Source organism: Quercus robur, chromosome 3 (genome assembly GCF_932294415.1).
Source record: "Quercus robur chromosome 3, dhQueRobu3.1, whole genome shotgun sequence".
Classification (NCBI taxonomy): domain Eukaryota; kingdom Viridiplantae; phylum Streptophyta; class Magnoliopsida; order Fagales; family Fagaceae; genus Quercus; species Quercus robur.
Window position 1 is genome coordinate 11,079,138 of NC_065536.1, and position 17,676 is coordinate 11,096,813.

Genomic DNA, 17,676 nt, shown 5'->3' on the forward strand with positions numbered 1-17,676 from the left:
AAGATCGGTTTAGAACTTAACAGGGTTAAATAAATTAATAAAACAGTAAAAGGATTACTTACCATCGCAAGATCCCTTTTGAGGGATAGGAAAATCTCGAGCTGGGAGAACCGCCTATAGGCCTCCATATCCCGAGGAAGGAGTAGGGGTTGCTCCAAGACATCAACCACGTACCCTACTCGGCCCCGGTTGTACTCTCGGACCGACGAATTGTAGGGAATGGCAACCCCATCTAACTCCAACTTAGGGCTCCATGTACGCGGAGTAGCGCGCACCTCAGCACGGTTCTCCTCGTCCCTGCTCTCCGAGGAGTTTGCCCTTTTACTCCTCTGTCCCTTTGTAGCCTTTTGCTGCTTAGCAGGTCGGGAAACCAGTTCACCCTCCTCAGGAATGTCAGCCTGCCTCTTCTTTTTTAGGTCAGGGTTAACCTTGAGGCCAGGGTCAGTAGGGACCTGAGGGGCGATTGGAGGAGGGTCCTGGGTTTGTGCCTTGGCGGGCGCCTTTGAGGACTGACCCTTTCCTCGGCTGGACATCAATTCTCGCAGAGACTTTCCCATATCACCTACTTCTCCGTCCGAGGAATCGTCCAAGCAGGTTATTATGATTGGACCGCCAGCCACGGAATTGCGGTCCTGCTCTCCTTCAGGATCAGAAAGCTCAACCACGGGGTCTTGCTGAACTTCCTCCTCAAAATAAAACTCGTCTATCTCTTCCTCAAGGGAAAGACGAGATGATTCGGTTTGCCCCTCAACCGGAACAGCAACACTAGGCTCGTCTGGCGGAGGTAGCTGCTCTGCTAGATAGGGATGTCGAACGCCGGGTAGTACGACTGGTGGAAGATCACGTCGAGCTAGGAACCCGGTCTTAGACACGTCAATCCTAGCCAACCTCGGACTGCCGGCCCTTATGGCGTGATCGATAGCTTGGAAAGAGCGGCTTAGAGGTTGATAGCCCAGAACCAGATGAGCCGCACGTAACTGTCCGTCCTCGGTAACGTAAATCTCTGACCTCAGAAGGTAGTTCAGCGCCAGCACATTCACAAAGTTTAGCCGAGGAGCGACGTGAACTTTATCTGCAAACGTCCAAGAGAAGTGGGATTAGTTCATGAAATTCCCCAATTGTAAAGAAAGCAAGAAAAATAACCCCCCAATACTAAACCCTTTCCCCAAAAGGATTGGCCCTAAAGACGCTGCACTTGGGATTTCTGCCCGAGTCGGACAATGAATACCATCGAACCACTCCCCCGAAGCAATAAGGAAATCATTCTTCACAGTCTTATTGGATACTGGAAGACAAGAGATCAATCTAACAACCTCGGATCGGGATTTAAGATAATACCCTCCGCTCTCGAGGCGGTGACACTCGTACAGATAAACCACATCGTGCCAAGTAAGGCCTAGATTCATCCGCTCGTCTAAGACATCTACACAGCCTAGTATCTTGAACATATTTGGGGCACACTGATGCGGCGTCAACCTATGGTTGAACAGGTATTCCCTTGTAATCCTACGCATGGGAAGTGTCATCCCTCCCTCTATGAAAGCAATCATGGGGATAACAACTTCCCCCTCGCCTCTATCTGTCAATACTCCTTCAAGAGGACAGTACTGCAGCCCCACCCCCGGGGGAATGTGGTATTTTGCCCTAAAGACCTCCATAGCGGCCGGAGTATTTACTAATTTTTCGAATCTACCCATCTGAGCTGTACTGGAAGAATGAAAATAAAGACCGAGGAGAAAAGCAAAGTCCGAGGAAGAAATCGAAGCGACAAAGCGAACGGAACTTACAGATATCTTCTCAAATGACCGATGAGGTGATCGGGAAGCTCTTCTATGGAGGGTGCTTGGCAGAAACGACTATGAAGATCTGAAGGAAGGAGGTGCTCAAGGATTTCTGGGCGCTGAAGTTCTCTAGAGGTCTCTATTCTGATGTGCGGATAAAAAAAGAAAAAGGGAGGCTGTCTGACGTCTTATATAGCCGGGAGGAGAGAGAAAAGATCGATCTTGCCTAAAAAGTCGAGAGATAATGATGGCCGTTCAATCCACGCCTCACCGTTAGATGAAGGGGACAAAAAGCCTCCAGAAGTAAATGGCCGCGCCTCGTAAATTGTAGCGCGTCCAAAGTAACTGCCCGCACGCGCGCCCCAAGCCCTCCTTACTTCCATCCTCTCACTGACATCAAAACCCCGCATTCCTCCTCGGAAGGAGATAAAAACCGAAGTTTTGAGGGGCTATTGTGGGGCCAGGCCCAAAATAATGGGCTAGTTAAATACGGGCCCGTCCGAGAAGCATCGTGTCCGAGGAGAAGTCATAGCCAAAACATTATTCAAGCCCAACTGCGGTAAAAGAAACCTGTCCGAGGAGTAACACCTCCTCGGACACTACGAAGTCCAGACCAAGAGCTCGCCCCAACCACTGCAGCTCATCCTCCAAGCATATAAAAAAGAATAAAACCCAAAATATTTCATGGAAAGCTGCTACCACCACATTAAATGTGTCACAACCACCCTCTTGGCCGCATTAATGAGGAAAAGACCCCTGAACAGTACTACCTTGGCCACTGCAACTCACAAGGGAGTGATAAAGGTGTCTGATAGGACAGGTGCTCAAGTGGGGGCTTAGATGATCAACAAGTGTAAGGCTCAGATAAGAATGAGAGAACTATATATGTAATGGAGTCCCTCAAAGAGAGGGACAGGGAATGTATTCGGCACTGAGGAAATAGAATTTTCTGTTGAATATCCATTCTTATGTTTTTTCTCCTGCAACAATATTCTCCATGTATTAGACCGACCAAGCTCACTGAGGCTAAGTTCTTTGACCCATCCTCTACAAGTATTTATTGTGTGTTGCGCCTTGGGCCAAGGCCTGATCAATAGGGTTTGGGCCAGGAAAATCGTGCAACTACATATATAATTTATTCTCTAAATTTTATTGTAGAGAGAGAAGGACTACTTGTGATGGGGAACAAAAAAATATAACACCAAAACGTATGAACCCAAAATAAAGTTTTAAAAATCACAATGATTCATCAATATAAAGTAGAGTTGTAAAAAAGAATAAAAAATCAAAGGAAAGAGAATAACACTTTTTCAAGAGAGAATGAGAGAGAGAATAATAAGAAATATTCAGAAAATAATGTGAGAAGAAAAAAAGTAAAAATGAAAAATATAGTAATAAACACCAAATTATCCATGTCATGTTATGTAATAAAATAACACTATATTCTTACATACAATCTTTATAATGCAATATGATAACATCTATGAAATTAAAGAGAATAGAAAAGATAACAACTTAAAAAAAACGAAACTTAATCACATCAAACCAAAGTAGAGTTCCAAATAACACAAAAATTCATCAACTTAAAGTAGAGATGCAAGAAAAATAAAAATAAAAATCTACCAAAAAGGGAAAAAATGAGAGAGAAAGAGAAAGAGAAAGAAGTAACCTTTTGTATGTGGGAAAACTATGTATAAAATGGGAAAGAGAATTGTAAATTTATAGTAAGAGAAGGGGAATACAAAAAGCAAGAAATAAAGGAAAATAAAGAGATAGAGAAAAAGTGATATTAAGGTAAATAGTAGTGAGGAAACGAAAAGGTAAAAGGAATAAGAAAAATTAGAGAAAGTATAACAATAAGTTGAGAAATTAATAAGAAAAAAAAAACTCTAATTTTGGTGGCTGTATGTTTGTTATAGTTTCATTAAAAAAAAAAACTATTATTGTTTTTAATTCCATTCCTATATAATTAATAATGTTTAAAAAAAAAAAAAAAAAAAGAAGCTATGTTAACCTTTTTTTAACAACAAAAACCAATTAATTTCTTGGTTTTATGATGAAGAGCAATCATCATGAAGCAGACATGATATGCTAAAATTCAATCATATTTACTTCCTTGGTTGGATGATAGAAAACAATTATCATAAAATGGATGTTATACGATGAAATTCTTTCTATCTATTAACCAAAAAATAATAATAATAATTGTAAGGACACAATTCGTAACGACCCATAATTATATTGGGTTCGCACGTAAAAAGGCCCAAACAATATCATTTATAGAGCGTGAGTTTGAAAGGCTAGACCTTGGTCACCAGACGATGGTTTTTTCGTGGTGTTCATACATAATTAAATCGTGTTCGCTCTAGGAGTCTTTCTCCTGGAGACGGGCTGGGAGGCTCTGGTTTTTGGCCATTTTTCCCAGCCCCTTTTCCCGGATTGCTTGTTTCTCTCTTTATATTAGTCTGCATTCCTTACCCTTCGTCTACGTGTAGGATCGACTTTTCCAAGGCTGATACTTGTCCCATCAGCCCATACCCAAAGTGGTTGGGGTGGTTGTAAAAGTTGAAGAGCATGGCTCTGTCAGGTGCAGAATGCTTTATGGCAGTTCTAGCAGCCTTTTAATCGTGCTGTTCCGCACAGTGGTTGCTCTTCCTTTTAGGGGCATTTATGGCATGCCGAGCAGGAGCTCGTCCTCGGCCATTTCCTTAGGCCGTCCATGACTCTCATGATGCATCCTCGGCCCTGTGTCTCCTCGGCGCAGGCCTTGGGCCTTAACATGAAATGGGCTGGGGTCACAAACTCTCTGACCCCACAATAATAATAATAACCTCAATGTTTGTCAATTAAATCAATTAGTAAAAATCATTTTACCTGAATAATTAAAGTATTTACCAAGTCAAAATTGCTCATATTTTCAATTGTCAATTTAGAAGTTGGTAGGTTAGTGGCACTTTGGAAATTGCTATTCTTTTCAATTGATCTGTTAGTATTGGAAGTTTTAAAAAAATTCAATTGTTTTCCACAATCTAGCAAGTTGAAATTGCTCATATTTTCATTCCTAAGTTCAAGTGTATTATGCCAAGAAAATAATTACATTTGACTTTTAAAAAATTGCATGTTCATTGATTTTACATCAAGAATCTAGGACGAACAATTAATTTGGCGAAATATTCAAATACCATATGCATCAAAGTTGCAAAATGATCTTAATTTTAACTAATACTTAGCAAATACATGCAAGTATTGCAATTTAACTATAAAATATGATTAGGCATTTCTCCTTATCATAATTTCATTATGATAAACTTTATCCACCATTTCTTTATCTCTCTCTCAGCCTTGCAAATTGCGATATAATCTGAATGTTCTTTTGGATTATCAATATTATTGGATAGTTTAAATATTACTAATTGTCATAGTAATTGGTAAAAATAATCACAGAAAGTTCAAGAAATATTTATATTACTCAATATATGTTAGGTCTCAAAACTAAATATAGTGGTTCTAAGGTTTGAACGTGATCTAATAATGTTTTAGAATTTAACCTTAAGTAATGTTAAGTTGTCTATTTTTAAGGAAAATAAAAAAAATAAAAAGATGGATTTGAAATGAGTTTCAATTAATAAAATATATGTGGAATAATTTTAATAGAATTTGAATCGAATTTGAGATCTATATTTTTTTAATAAATTCGAATTTAGAATAGGTACTCTCAACTGAAAGATCAAAATGATCCAAATAAACTGAATCGGACCAAAAAAGGACTGAATGGACCAAAGTAGATCGAAGTCAACTGAATAGACCAAATTAGACAGAATGGACAGAAGCGGACCGAAATTGGCCGAAATGGACGGGATTGACCGAAAAGGACTGAGGTACACCAAAATGGACAAAATAGACTGAAATGGACTGAAACAGACTGAATTGGACCAAATGCAAAGTAACAACACACAGACAAAAGAATTGATGTTTTATATACTATTAAGTTTAAAAAATAACGATTTCGAGTTTTCATCCCACCTAGCGACAATCACTAATTATAAATTTATTAAGTTCTCATTATTATGACATCAACTGTTTGTATCTATGTGCATCAACCATTTGTGTCATTTTTTCTTTTCTTTTTTTTTAACCATAGAAATTTTTAATAAAGGCAAAATACAATGATAGGTATACTGCATTTCTGCTCACCCAGTGAAATAGACCAATCTAAACCCGCTGAATCTTTTGCTCTCTCTCACAGGCTGCAACATTTGTAGGAAAATTGGTTTTGTTCTTGACACTTATTTTTGGCTTGATCATGGTTGTTGTGTTTCAGTTTAGCTTGTATCGAATCTGTTTGATGAAATGCTTGAGAGGAACTTGGTTTGAGAGAGAGAGAGAGAGTCCCACAGATAAAGTCTTCTCTAGATGTGATAATTTGGGAACTTTTCCCATTCTTTTATTATATACTCCCTGGCTTGCAAATTTGTGGTAGATTTCATGTATAGCATTTCAGTTTGCCATAACCATAAGGCTCAAGTTTGTGGGTAAGTGTTATGTCCTCCCTTTTTTATCTGTACTATAGATGGGTCTTGTGGTTGTGACTGCTGATACAGACCTCAGTGGTGAACGTACTAAGGGTAAACAAAGTTTGTAGCTCACCACTATTTCACATTTGTTTGACAACTGAGATCCTCAAGATCACCAGTTGCCTTTTAAAGACAAAATTAGAGATTTCCCAAAGTGTCCACCTTGTGCTTGGAACCCCCATAAATTTGTTTAGGAGAGATTTAAAATTTTCAAGTATGAAACTTTTAAGCTGCCGACGGATTTTTTGGTAGAGCTTGTTGTAAGACATATCTAATGACTCTAATGAATTAACGTATAGTTTATGCAATCAGGTTCTGCTTCTCCAGCTTTATCTACATTTTGATGCAAAATGGTGCTTTAAAACATGGTTTCTAGTACCAGGCTTTATTTGTAAATTTCTACATATAGCTAGTTGAAGAAAATGTGGATTTATACTTATATATGTTTTCTGGTAAACTAATACAAGTAAAGAATAATGATAATACTACTATATTGGAAATTATTGCTACTACAACATAACACTCTACATAGGAAAGCTAAAAGCTTTAGATTGAGACGCTGTTGGGAATTCCCTTGAAAGTAAGTCCTTCTTCACTGGTAGGACAGAGCAAAGTGTATGGCATCTTCACTGGACCAACACGGTTCTTTAATTTCTCATCCTTGTTCCTCTTTGTTATTCTATCCTCAACTTCTTTCAGGTTCTTTCCAAATCTTTTAAAGGCTTCCATTGGTTCTGTGTCTGAGGTCCAGTCAAGACTGTCTCTTTGTCCAAGAAAAATCTCATCAGATGAGTGCCTTGACAAGATTTCTACAAGGGAAATGCCGAGAACAGACTCAAACTGGGAAGTAAATATTTTCAGGAGAGCTTTTTCAGGGTGAGACTTAAGCTCCTCATAGTCAGAAGTGCCTTCTTCCGGCATGAAGTGACGGCTCATTGCTGGGCGGTTTGGGGGGTAACCTCCATAAGGGTACTGTCCAAAGTTGATAGCTGCATGGAGGGCTGAAGCAATCCATATGATAGTAGTGCATGTTTCAATTAGCTCTTCTCGAGTCTGCATTTTAGGCCACCAGGGCTCTTCTTTTTTGTCACCATGACCCTCCTCTCTCAGTTCCTTCCACCAGGACTGGAGTTCAGAGTCATCTTGGACCATGTCATCAGTCTTGTAATAGAAGGAGCAGTAGTCTTCAACCCATGTTTTGATTGCTGACCAGATTTCCAGCCCATCAACAGCATAAGGGTAATCCTCTATCAGTAGGCGCAGACCATGTGGGGAATTCACATCCTTAACTGCCATTCCTCTGTGAATAAAGAAAAGGAGAAGCTTGTATTGAGATATGACATGAACATATATATAGTTTAGGTTAGACCATGTTAGCATTTTATATACCAAGATCCTAAGCCCTTAGTTTCTCAACCTTTCTAAACATCATGTAGTAGTGTGAAGTGTAATTTAGCCAGTAACTAGTTTTTTTAATAGCATTTTTACTGAGGGATTTGTTCATAATGCATTTCTGTTCTTTAGTTACTATTTTCAATGCCATATGAACCATGGATTTTTCACCCCTTTCTGGACTATAAGATATACCTCTTGATGAGATCGGCAGGGAGTGCTTGTTCAGGAAAAACCCAGTTTTTATAAACTTTTGATGACATCTCCATGGAATACTTTCTTGGAAATACTGTTGACTCCAGGGCACCATTAGCATTAATGAGGACCTGTCGGGCCAATGCATTTACATTCATGGTGTCACGGAAGTGAGGATGTAACAGTTTATAAATTGGGTGAAGCACGCTCAACTGCCTATTGGTTGCTATCACAAATGGCTCAATTGCTGCATGGGTATTTAGCCTGTGATCGCAATTAAAGTTATTTAAAACCCATTTCAAAATATGAACTGAAATAAATTTGCTGAAACTTCATCAAAATCATACCAGTGACTCATGAGCTGGTGATAACCGGAGTCATTCACAACGACATAAGATTTAGCCAGTTGCCAAATGAAATTTTGGACACCTTCTTCAGCTGGGGTATATACTTTGCTAATGGCTCCAAACTGGTCTCCATCAGGATGGGGCAAGCTCAATTCAATTGCTAATGGCTTCAAAGTCCCATCCTCATTCAAAAAAAGGATTGTCCTGCTGGCGTAGATCTTTGTGGAAGTCTTGTTTATCCTACTCAGGTATGGCATTAGTGTATCATGATGATCTAGTATGAATAGCTTGTTGCTCTTGATTGCCTATTAAACAAATTGAATTTTGTTATCATGGTTTATTATCTGTGGAATAACTGTTGACTAATGTCAAACAATCAATCAGAAACATTACCTCATCTATGGAGAGCCCATTTAAGTATTTCTCGATGTGCTCTTTGGTTATGGCACTGGTTTGATAACCATATACTTTACTATCCAACTTGCTTGTTGGGGGGAATTCCTGTAGTTGAATTAGATGTGGTTATGTTTAAATATTGAAAACCATGATCTTGGTTAAGCTGTTGAGAAGATGGATGAAGAGAAACTCAACTTTGACAACCCAAACAAGGATTTCAAATTTTTTTCAAATTCATTATTTTTCATTTTTATTTCTTTTTCAAAAAAGGAAAAGTAGAAAATAAACAACGAAAGGTTTAAAGTTTACTTGGAGACGACAGATGGTGACAGGGTTTACTCCAGCCAGCATTTCTCTTGCAAATTCTTCATCAGTCTTCCAAGCAGAGCTATCCTCTGGTCCAAATCAACAAAGAACCAAGTTTAAGTGAAGGGGAATAGTAGAAAAAGGAACAAATGTAACAAGATCTGATATATTATTTGCACAGTAAGGCACACGTCCGTCCCCCCCCCCCCCCCCCCCCCCAAAAAAAAAAGAAAGAATAAGTCACTAGTGTCATTTCAAACAAAATCTTTTGTGCCTTACAAAGTCCAGTTATATAAAGTACCTTTAATCACTTGAGGCACTGGATATTTAAGGAGTTCTTCACCATCGGTTCGGAAGATTTCCTTCAGCATCTCTGCAGGGATGTTCTTCCTAATATTCTCAAGTAAACCACTGGGCACCTTGATTCCTCCTTCATAGAGCTTGAGTATATCTTCTAAGCTTTCAAACTCATTGTTACTAAATGCATCTTCTAGCTCAGGTTTAAGGAACTGAGCAATGCCTTTCAGTGCATAAGCAACGAAGTCTGACATCTTCAAGTGTCCAAATCTTTCATCTCTGGGGACATAGATGTTTATGCTAAGAAGAGGGTTCAGCCTACTCTCAGTGTTACGATCTGTTGAGATCATAAAAGAAAATCATATAAATAACTGCAATAATGTTTACAAAATTTTAAATTATTATTTACTCTATTGATGAGTTGAAATCACACAAATTCACAACTTCATTCATCACTAATAAATTTTAGCTGGTTATTTCTCAAAATATTCATGATTGTAGATAATATAAATACATTCTATAGCATTTTTTAACATGCATATTCTCAACTAGAAAACCCCCCTCTCAACACGCATGCGTGCACACTCACATAAAAGATAGAAAGAATTTCAAAGGCAGAGTCTTTCCTAGATCTTGAATCTGTGATTTGTTACTGCTAAATGTTAAATGCTAAACAAACACTATGTTGAAGCAGTGACTGGATAAATTAAAGTGTCTAACCAGTCTCGGTCAGTGGTCGCCCAGTTCTTCCCCTGCGTGGATAGGGGTACTCACTAGATCCTCCAAGAACTGGACGTACATGTTCTGGACCCTTATCAGGATTCCCCAAATCATTGTAGTAAGCATAGTCATAGACTCTGTCCCATTCTTTTAGCTCTCCCTTTCCATCTCCTCTCAAATTTACAAGTTCTTCATCTCTGTACTTGCGCAGTGGTGTTGGAGTTTCACTTGGAAGATATGTCTGCATAATTATATATCATGAACTTGAACATTAGTCTTCAAAAACTGAACTCACAGTTCCACCTATGCTAACTAAGCAAAACAATATGGACTACACTTGGATGCATAAAACTAATATCCACTAAACTTTTTATTGGCTTCTGGGCAATGTGTCTCAACTATGGACAATTTTTCATCTGATTTTTACATTTTTGAAAGCTTCTAGCAATTTAGCTTTTGTATTGAAAGCTAGAGTTGCATACAAAATTCATGTTTATTAGCATGTATACTTCCTCCTATAAATAATTACCTTGTTAGAGAAGAAAATGCGGTCTTTCTTGTATTTGTCTGCAGGGTAAACCCATGAATTGCAAGGAAAATGGATCCGACCTTGTCCTGGAACATCTTCAAGTGTGATACTATTGAGGTAGAACTCACTATGATGATTATTTCTTATCAAAATTGCCCCCGGAACTTCCATCTCATTGTCCCAATCAAAGGTAACCTTGAAAGCAGACTCGCCTGCGGTTAAGGGGGTGATTGTAGTAATCCAATCTTCCAAATATGCTGGCTCTCCAAGTTTTCCTTGCAACCCGTTTTCTATAAAATAAATAAATAAAAAACATCAAATTTGAAACTAGTTATATAGTAAATCAGAAGATAGTAATCATCAACTATCAAAATGATAATATTTTCTGTGATCTGATGTTATTGTACATCTAAAGATATCTTAAATGCAACAGATTGATACAGATCAAGGTAGTTAAGTTGTTGCTTCTTGAAATGATTAGGCAAAGTTCACTATCCTTACATTTGAGTTTTCAGTTTGGCTCATGTCAACAGGTTTTAGTGAAGTGATCTGCACCAGTGTTGCAGAATTTCATAACATTACACATTGCTAACTCAAACAAGGGTATATTATATAACAACTTTCTTCTAATGCTCCAGTGCACTTTGTTTTAGTCTAACTAACAACCAAAGACTTAGTCTAATGCTACACTTTTTTATAGTCTAACTAAGAACGAAGACTTCATCTAATGCTATATTCCACTGGATTGGACATAGGAGTGAGCACTAGACACAAAGTCACAAACCAAACTCATGGTCTAACCTGTTGGACCTTTATAATTTTGGTGAGTTCCACTTTTCATTTTCTAATTTAGGAAATGTAGGATATGAATGCTTATCTGAATTAGTTCTATAACATTTACTCTAGCTTTGGAGATCAGTGAATGAAGCTTGGAGGTGTAAAACTTAAACCCAACCTATCTCAAATTAGTCCGTACCAACCCTCAAGATAATTTAGACATTTACAAGTACACAATTTTACTCACTAGCAATGTTGGACTAAAGCCATGGAAATTAGTTTCTACGCTTTCCCATTGAATAGTCCAAAGTCCTTGACTTGGTCTCCATGTGTCTCTGGTTTAGAGAACACTTTAGTACGAGAAAACTTTGAGTAGGTAAGCATAGAAATTAACATGGTCAATACTAAAAAAAAAAAAAAAAACAAAAAACAAAAGAACAAAGTACAAAGATCATAAGAAAATGCATATTGACTGGGAGTTTTGATCGTTGACTCTTTGTTGAGTGTCAAGCCCCTGGGTTGTTGAGTCTCATTAATCCATATCACACTGTCTTTATTCACTTTCCCATTTACTAAAAACAAAAAGGATTACTGCTACCACACTTCATTCCCTTTCATGAATAAAGTTGGGTTCCATTAATCTTTATTCTATAAGGCCTGTGATCGAATTTAATAGCATATTTTAGATATTCCCATAATTATATGCTTTTCTTTCTTTACTAATAAAGTAATATTATTACTTGTAAGTTGTGACACATTGCTTTCACTATCATTTCCAAGGTGAAATCGTTGAAATTAGTAAAATAAGAAGAAATTTATTACCAAAAAAGAAAAAAGAAAAGAAGATAAACTCACCTGGGTCACCATTGACAGCACTCATGAGCTGCAGAGAGACCTTTTGGCCTAAAAATTCATGCAGACGATCAAGGAACGAAGCATGAAAGTCGTTGAAGTCCAAAACGTTCTTCTTCATCAACACCACAGTCCCTTTGACCTTCGAGTTCTTGCTCTCATTGAAAACCTCCAAGATGTTGTGTGAGGATTTGGCTCCTTTGGACACTGGGACTCCTCGTGATGGAGTTTGGCCCTTCTTCTCAGCTGTTGAAGTGACACTCAGTGATCGAGATCTCGTCAACCCAGTGCTCTTGCTGCATGAAAAACCATGCCACTTCATGGTAAAAAATAAGGGTCTACTAGTTACTGATGTAGTAGTTTGATCTCGACCCTTGATTGATGATTTGACCGTGTAGATTGGCCTGTTAACCCCACATGAAGTTCCTGCAAAGGACTTCATGGGAATCAGACTCAGATCTTTGGAGTGAAACATCTCTTGCTTCAAGTGGTTTGCTAAAGAATATAGGTTTGAGGAATTTGGTATCAGGAATGGAAGGGATGAGTAATTGTTAATGGTATTTATAGCCTTTTATAGGTGAAATATAGTGGTATTGAGTATTGACTAAAAAGTATTTTAAGATGAAATTGCACTATTGGCTGGAAGTAAATATAAAGATTAAAGAAGCTTCACTTGTTCATATTGGCCTTTTTCCTTAACTTTTCTTATAAAATTATTCTAAAGTTGATGCGAACATCTTTTATCATTTACCCAACAAGGTTACATATCTTATCCACCCAGTTCCTTTATTCGCTTATCAAACGACGAGTCCTTATTTTATATTAGGAGGTGATATTTTTCTAATATTTTTATAACAAATTATAAGTGGTTAGTTGTTATTTTGTTTCTAATTTAAATCTAACACTAAAATTATTTTTTTATTCTATTAATAACAACTCGTAACAATCAGTCATATAAAATTTATTATAAAAATATTATAAAAATGTTATGAATATAATATTTCTCTATTTTATTTGCTTAAACAAAACAAAAGAAAAAGAATCTTTTAGGAAATTTGTATGTGCTGCGAGGGAACGAGAGAGGAAAGTTAGTGGCATTTATTTGGTATTGATTAAGAAGCTTCACTTTTTCAGATTGCCCTTTTCCATGCCTTTTCTTGTTCAAGTATTTTAAATTTGGTGCAATGATGCAATTTTTTTTTTCTCAATCTTTTAGCTAATAATATTATATATGTTTTGGCTGCTCATCAAAATTTTATTGGGGTTTCAATTAATTCAATAGGTAAAGTCTCTTATCGTAATAAGACTAATTGATGTTTTGATTTAATGATAAAAAATGATCATTAAAATTAGAAGTCATAAATTGAAATCATAATCAATCATTAAGAACGATTTAAGATGGGTTTAGGACAAAAAAAATCACCCATGAAGGGGTAAAAAAATCAATTTTAAATTTCATGTCCAGACATAATAATAGTGTGGACTTAGAAATCCAATCCTTTGAAAACGTGTATGATACACTTTCCTACAACTTTCTTGAAAATGTTTTAGAAGAAATTATCAATTAATAACAATAGCGGTTTCACATAGCCCACAGATTTGGGTTTTGGAGTTTTGTGGGTGACTGGTTCATATGCATAAAGGTCCGTCAACTGGGCATTTGTACCGGGTGTCATTGAAAGTGGATTCTGCTCTCAAATTTTGGTATAAAAAGTAATTCTTTTGATTTTCTATGATAAGAAAAAGGGAAAGTTTGAGGTTGAGATTCGTGGCCAACTGGCCATGCCATTGTTTTTTCATGATAAGAAAAATGGATTTTTGGTTTGATTTTGATCCTCTCTTGTTCATGGTAGAAAAGACAATTTATGTTCGTGGCCCCAAAATTCACATTATGTTGATGAAATGGATATGCGTAATGTTGGCCCCAAAATTGTCCAATTTTTTTATCTGCTTCGTGTTTTTTTTTTTTCTTTTCAAGATTGCTAATTTGCTTCCAAAATTTTCAAATGAATTAGATGACTAAATTCTTGAATTTTCATATAGTAAACCTGATTTTCATTTTCATATTGATAATTGTGGCAACCTTTTCAATCCAATTAAGCAAACGTAAAATAAAAATTTAGAACTTCTTGCTTTAATGCAAAAATTAAATGTGTCCATGAAATTTCTGTCCTTTTTAGTGTGTATTTGGTTTAATTTTTTCTTTCCCAAGAAAAAGGAAAAGTTAAAGGAAGTCTTAAAGCAATGAGTATTTCCTTTTGATAATTTTTTGTATTTCTTATAAAAATGAATAACTGATTTTTTATAAGTTAAAGGAAAATGTATAACTGATTTTTTTATATAATTTTTGTATTTCCTATAAAATTGATATCAATTTTTTTATAAAATGGTTTATTAACAACTATTGTAAGGGACCGGATCCATAAAAAAATCATATAATCATTTAAAATCTCACTTTTTTTGAGGAATTTGTATTTTTTATCTAACTTTTTTTTAATAAGATAAATCAAATGAGAAATAAACTAATAGCAAACAAAGACTTGAGATGAGAACACTAGGAAGTCAACCCCATGACTTAGCCCTTTTCTTTGTAATCATATTCATACTTCACAATCACACCTACCACATATATTATAATTTAAAGACTAATAAATTAATAAAAAGAACAGGAAAACCTAGATATTTCCAAACTCTAGTGTCCTTTTCAAATTGAATTCACAATTTAACTAGGGGGATAAACTATAAAGTAAACTAGCTACTTAAGCATCATCACAAGCATCATCATAAATAAAAAAAATGGAAACATTAATTTAGTTTCGTATGGGTCTTTGTTTAGTCATTTAAATAGAATGTCGCAAGTCTAACCACAAGTTCTTGAAAAGGACAATAATTTTAATAGTCTATGAGAATGGTAGATGGCTATGTAAACAGGTATGAACACAGAATTAAGAACTATTGCCAATTGTAATTCTTAATTTGTGTTTAAACTTTGGTCAAGGTCTCGTGCTTGAATTATTTTCCAGGGCAATAGTAATCTGGGCAAGACTTATCATGGAAAAGAGTGCTGAGCAAAACTGATACTATAATAATTAATAAGTCGCCATCCAAGATTCATTAAAACTTTAGTACTACTAAAAAGATGAGTAAAGATAATTATAATGGACTGTGGGTTCAACATGCATGGTTGTATCCAGCAAGGAAAAAAAGGCATAAATTTATTGCAGCCAATCCAATGTATTGATAGGATCATTTGCGATGTTGACCATAAACAATAATTTTTTGCAGTCAATACCCTAAATTGAATTAGTTTCCAATGACCACTCATTCCAAATGAGTGTCAAAATTAACAAATTAAATGGATATGTTAGGTGGTGGGTGTAATCAAAATAAAGAGTTTATCGGGGCACAATAAATTGCAATGTCTACCCCATCCCAAACAACATATCAATTTGTTAATTTGATATTAATTAGGACTGTTGAGACTAGTCACTAGAGTACACATTGCAAATAAATCTTGAATTAGACTAATAATTGAAAATTAATTCAAGGTTTTTTTTTTTTTTTTTTGGCAATCAAATCATTCTTTAAATGTCAAACCAGCGCGCATCCTTAGAGTGATGGTCACTCCACAAGTATAAATACTTGGAAGGTAAGGGTCAAGGTTCAAGTCTTTAGTAATGAGCTTCACACACATATATATACTTAGATTAGGTTAAAATATAATTTTTATCTTGTAAAAAAATAAATAAATGTCAAAGGTCTTTTAGCTCAATTGACACTTTTTAGAGTTTTTAACATAGAGGTCTATGATTTAAATTCATGTTTTGGCAACTATCTAATTATAAAATAAAAAAATAAAAAAATTGGAAAAAAATTATTGTCTAAATAATGTTTAAAAGTTGGTGTGTCATTATTTTCACATTTCTTTTAACGGAAAGCTATGCAATCCCCATTTTCATTGAAAATAAGAATTCTAAAACATTCCAAATTGTCTTCTTTGGGGAGGTCTAAATATGCAAGAAATGTAAGTCTGGTTAGTCTTTAAAAGATTTTCTGTAAGAGCATGTTTTGGTAGAGCTCTAATAACTCAAGCTAAGTTTTCCCAAGGACAATAGGTATGGACTTTGAAACTGCTAGAAATTCAGTAGAATTCAAAAGAAATAAATAAGAGAGAGAAATGCAATACAATCAATGCCTAAAGAATTTCCAAAGTATTGCCAAACTTTGTGAAGGGTTTTATAGTTTAACTGACAAGTTTTGTTTTGGTGTTTTTAATAGAGACGTCAATTTCTTCACCTACAATGAACTATCAAATTATATTATTATTTAAAAAAAAAAAAAAAAAAATTTGGTTTGCTGTCTTACTCTTAGCTAAAATTTGGAGACTTGTCTTTGATAAAGATCACCTTTGGGCTCAAGTGTTTTGGAGAAACTCTTTATCTACCGAAAGGGCTCAATTTGTCTAATAACCGATCTACTAGGCTGGGAATGTTTTTTCTTAAGGGTTCGAATGGGTTGTTGTCAATGGGCGATTCATCAACTTTGGGCTTGATCAATTTATCCCGATGGGCCCAAGTATGGTTCTCATCCCAGGCCTACTTTACTTGAGTAAGAGAAAGAGAACCATACAGTCAATGAAATTTCTTTTCCCATGAGTGAGGCTGGGCTTGGGATTGGCATTTATTGAATGTGATTTTCCCACATAACTCCATAGGTCTCATGGTTATTAGATGAAATGGATTGGGCTTTTTTAGCTTAAGGTATGGGCCTACCACATGGGAAATTGGGAATTGTTATAAACCCACAATAAGAATTTATTTGGAACTTTAATTCTGAGACTTATGTGGATTTGGCAATTATCTGATTTGGGAATATGCAATGGCCTTATTGAATGTAATTTTTGTGATTTTTAATCTTTAAATGTCATCCAAACTTCTTCTCAAAAAAAAAAAAAAAAAAAAATCCAAACTGACAAAAGAAATTCCTAAAACCTATCTTTCCACAACTGGTTTTTAACTTCTGCCTTATTGACCATAGGGCAAGGCTGCACACTCCACAATAAAGGTTGTTAAATGTGAAACACACACCCACACATATTCACAATCTTGAATTGTGTTTGTAGCGAATACAAATTTTTAATTTTTGCTTCATCCATATAAGTTTGATCGTTGAACACAAGAAGTTAACCCCATAAGAAATAGGACTAATTTTTCACACACATGAATTTGCATGCACAATCATGTATGTGTCTCTAAGGAAATACAACTGAAATTTTTGCTTCATCCATTTAAATTTGATTGTTAAACATGAAAAATTAGCGTACATAGCAAAAGCATTTGTGAAAATGGATTAAGCATGCAGTTATTGTAAACAGTGAAGTGCAATTACCAGTTATTGTTTCCCATTGTACTATTAGCATTTTCCAACAAATGATGCCTTTTAAATCTCGTACCAATTGTTTGACAAGGGTGCTTGAAAAAGCATAAGAATTTATAGCTACACATCTTTAT

The 17,676-nt window shown here is 35.9% G+C and overlaps 1 protein-coding gene across 1 annotated transcript; it reads right to left on the bottom strand.

The window, feature by feature from the left end:
* Positions 1 to 6,768: 6,768 nt before the first annotated feature.
* On the bottom strand, positions 6,769 to 12,800 carry LOC126717029 (probable linoleate 9S-lipoxygenase 5). The gene is made up of 9 exons (XM_050418181.1): positions 12,170 to 12,800; positions 10,538 to 10,827; positions 10,009 to 10,249; positions 9,293 to 9,625; positions 8,995 to 9,080; positions 8,683 to 8,790; positions 8,290 to 8,594; positions 7,943 to 8,206; positions 6,769 to 7,655 (listed from the first exon to the last, which is right to left on the bottom strand). Exons 1-9 carry the CDS (start codon positions 12,639 to 12,641, stop codon positions 6,902 to 6,904), a joined length of 2,853 nt encoding a protein of 950 aa, XP_050274138.1. The 5' UTR covers positions 12,642 to 12,800; the 3' UTR covers positions 6,769 to 6,901.
* Positions 12,801 to 17,676: the final 4,876 nt, after the last annotated feature.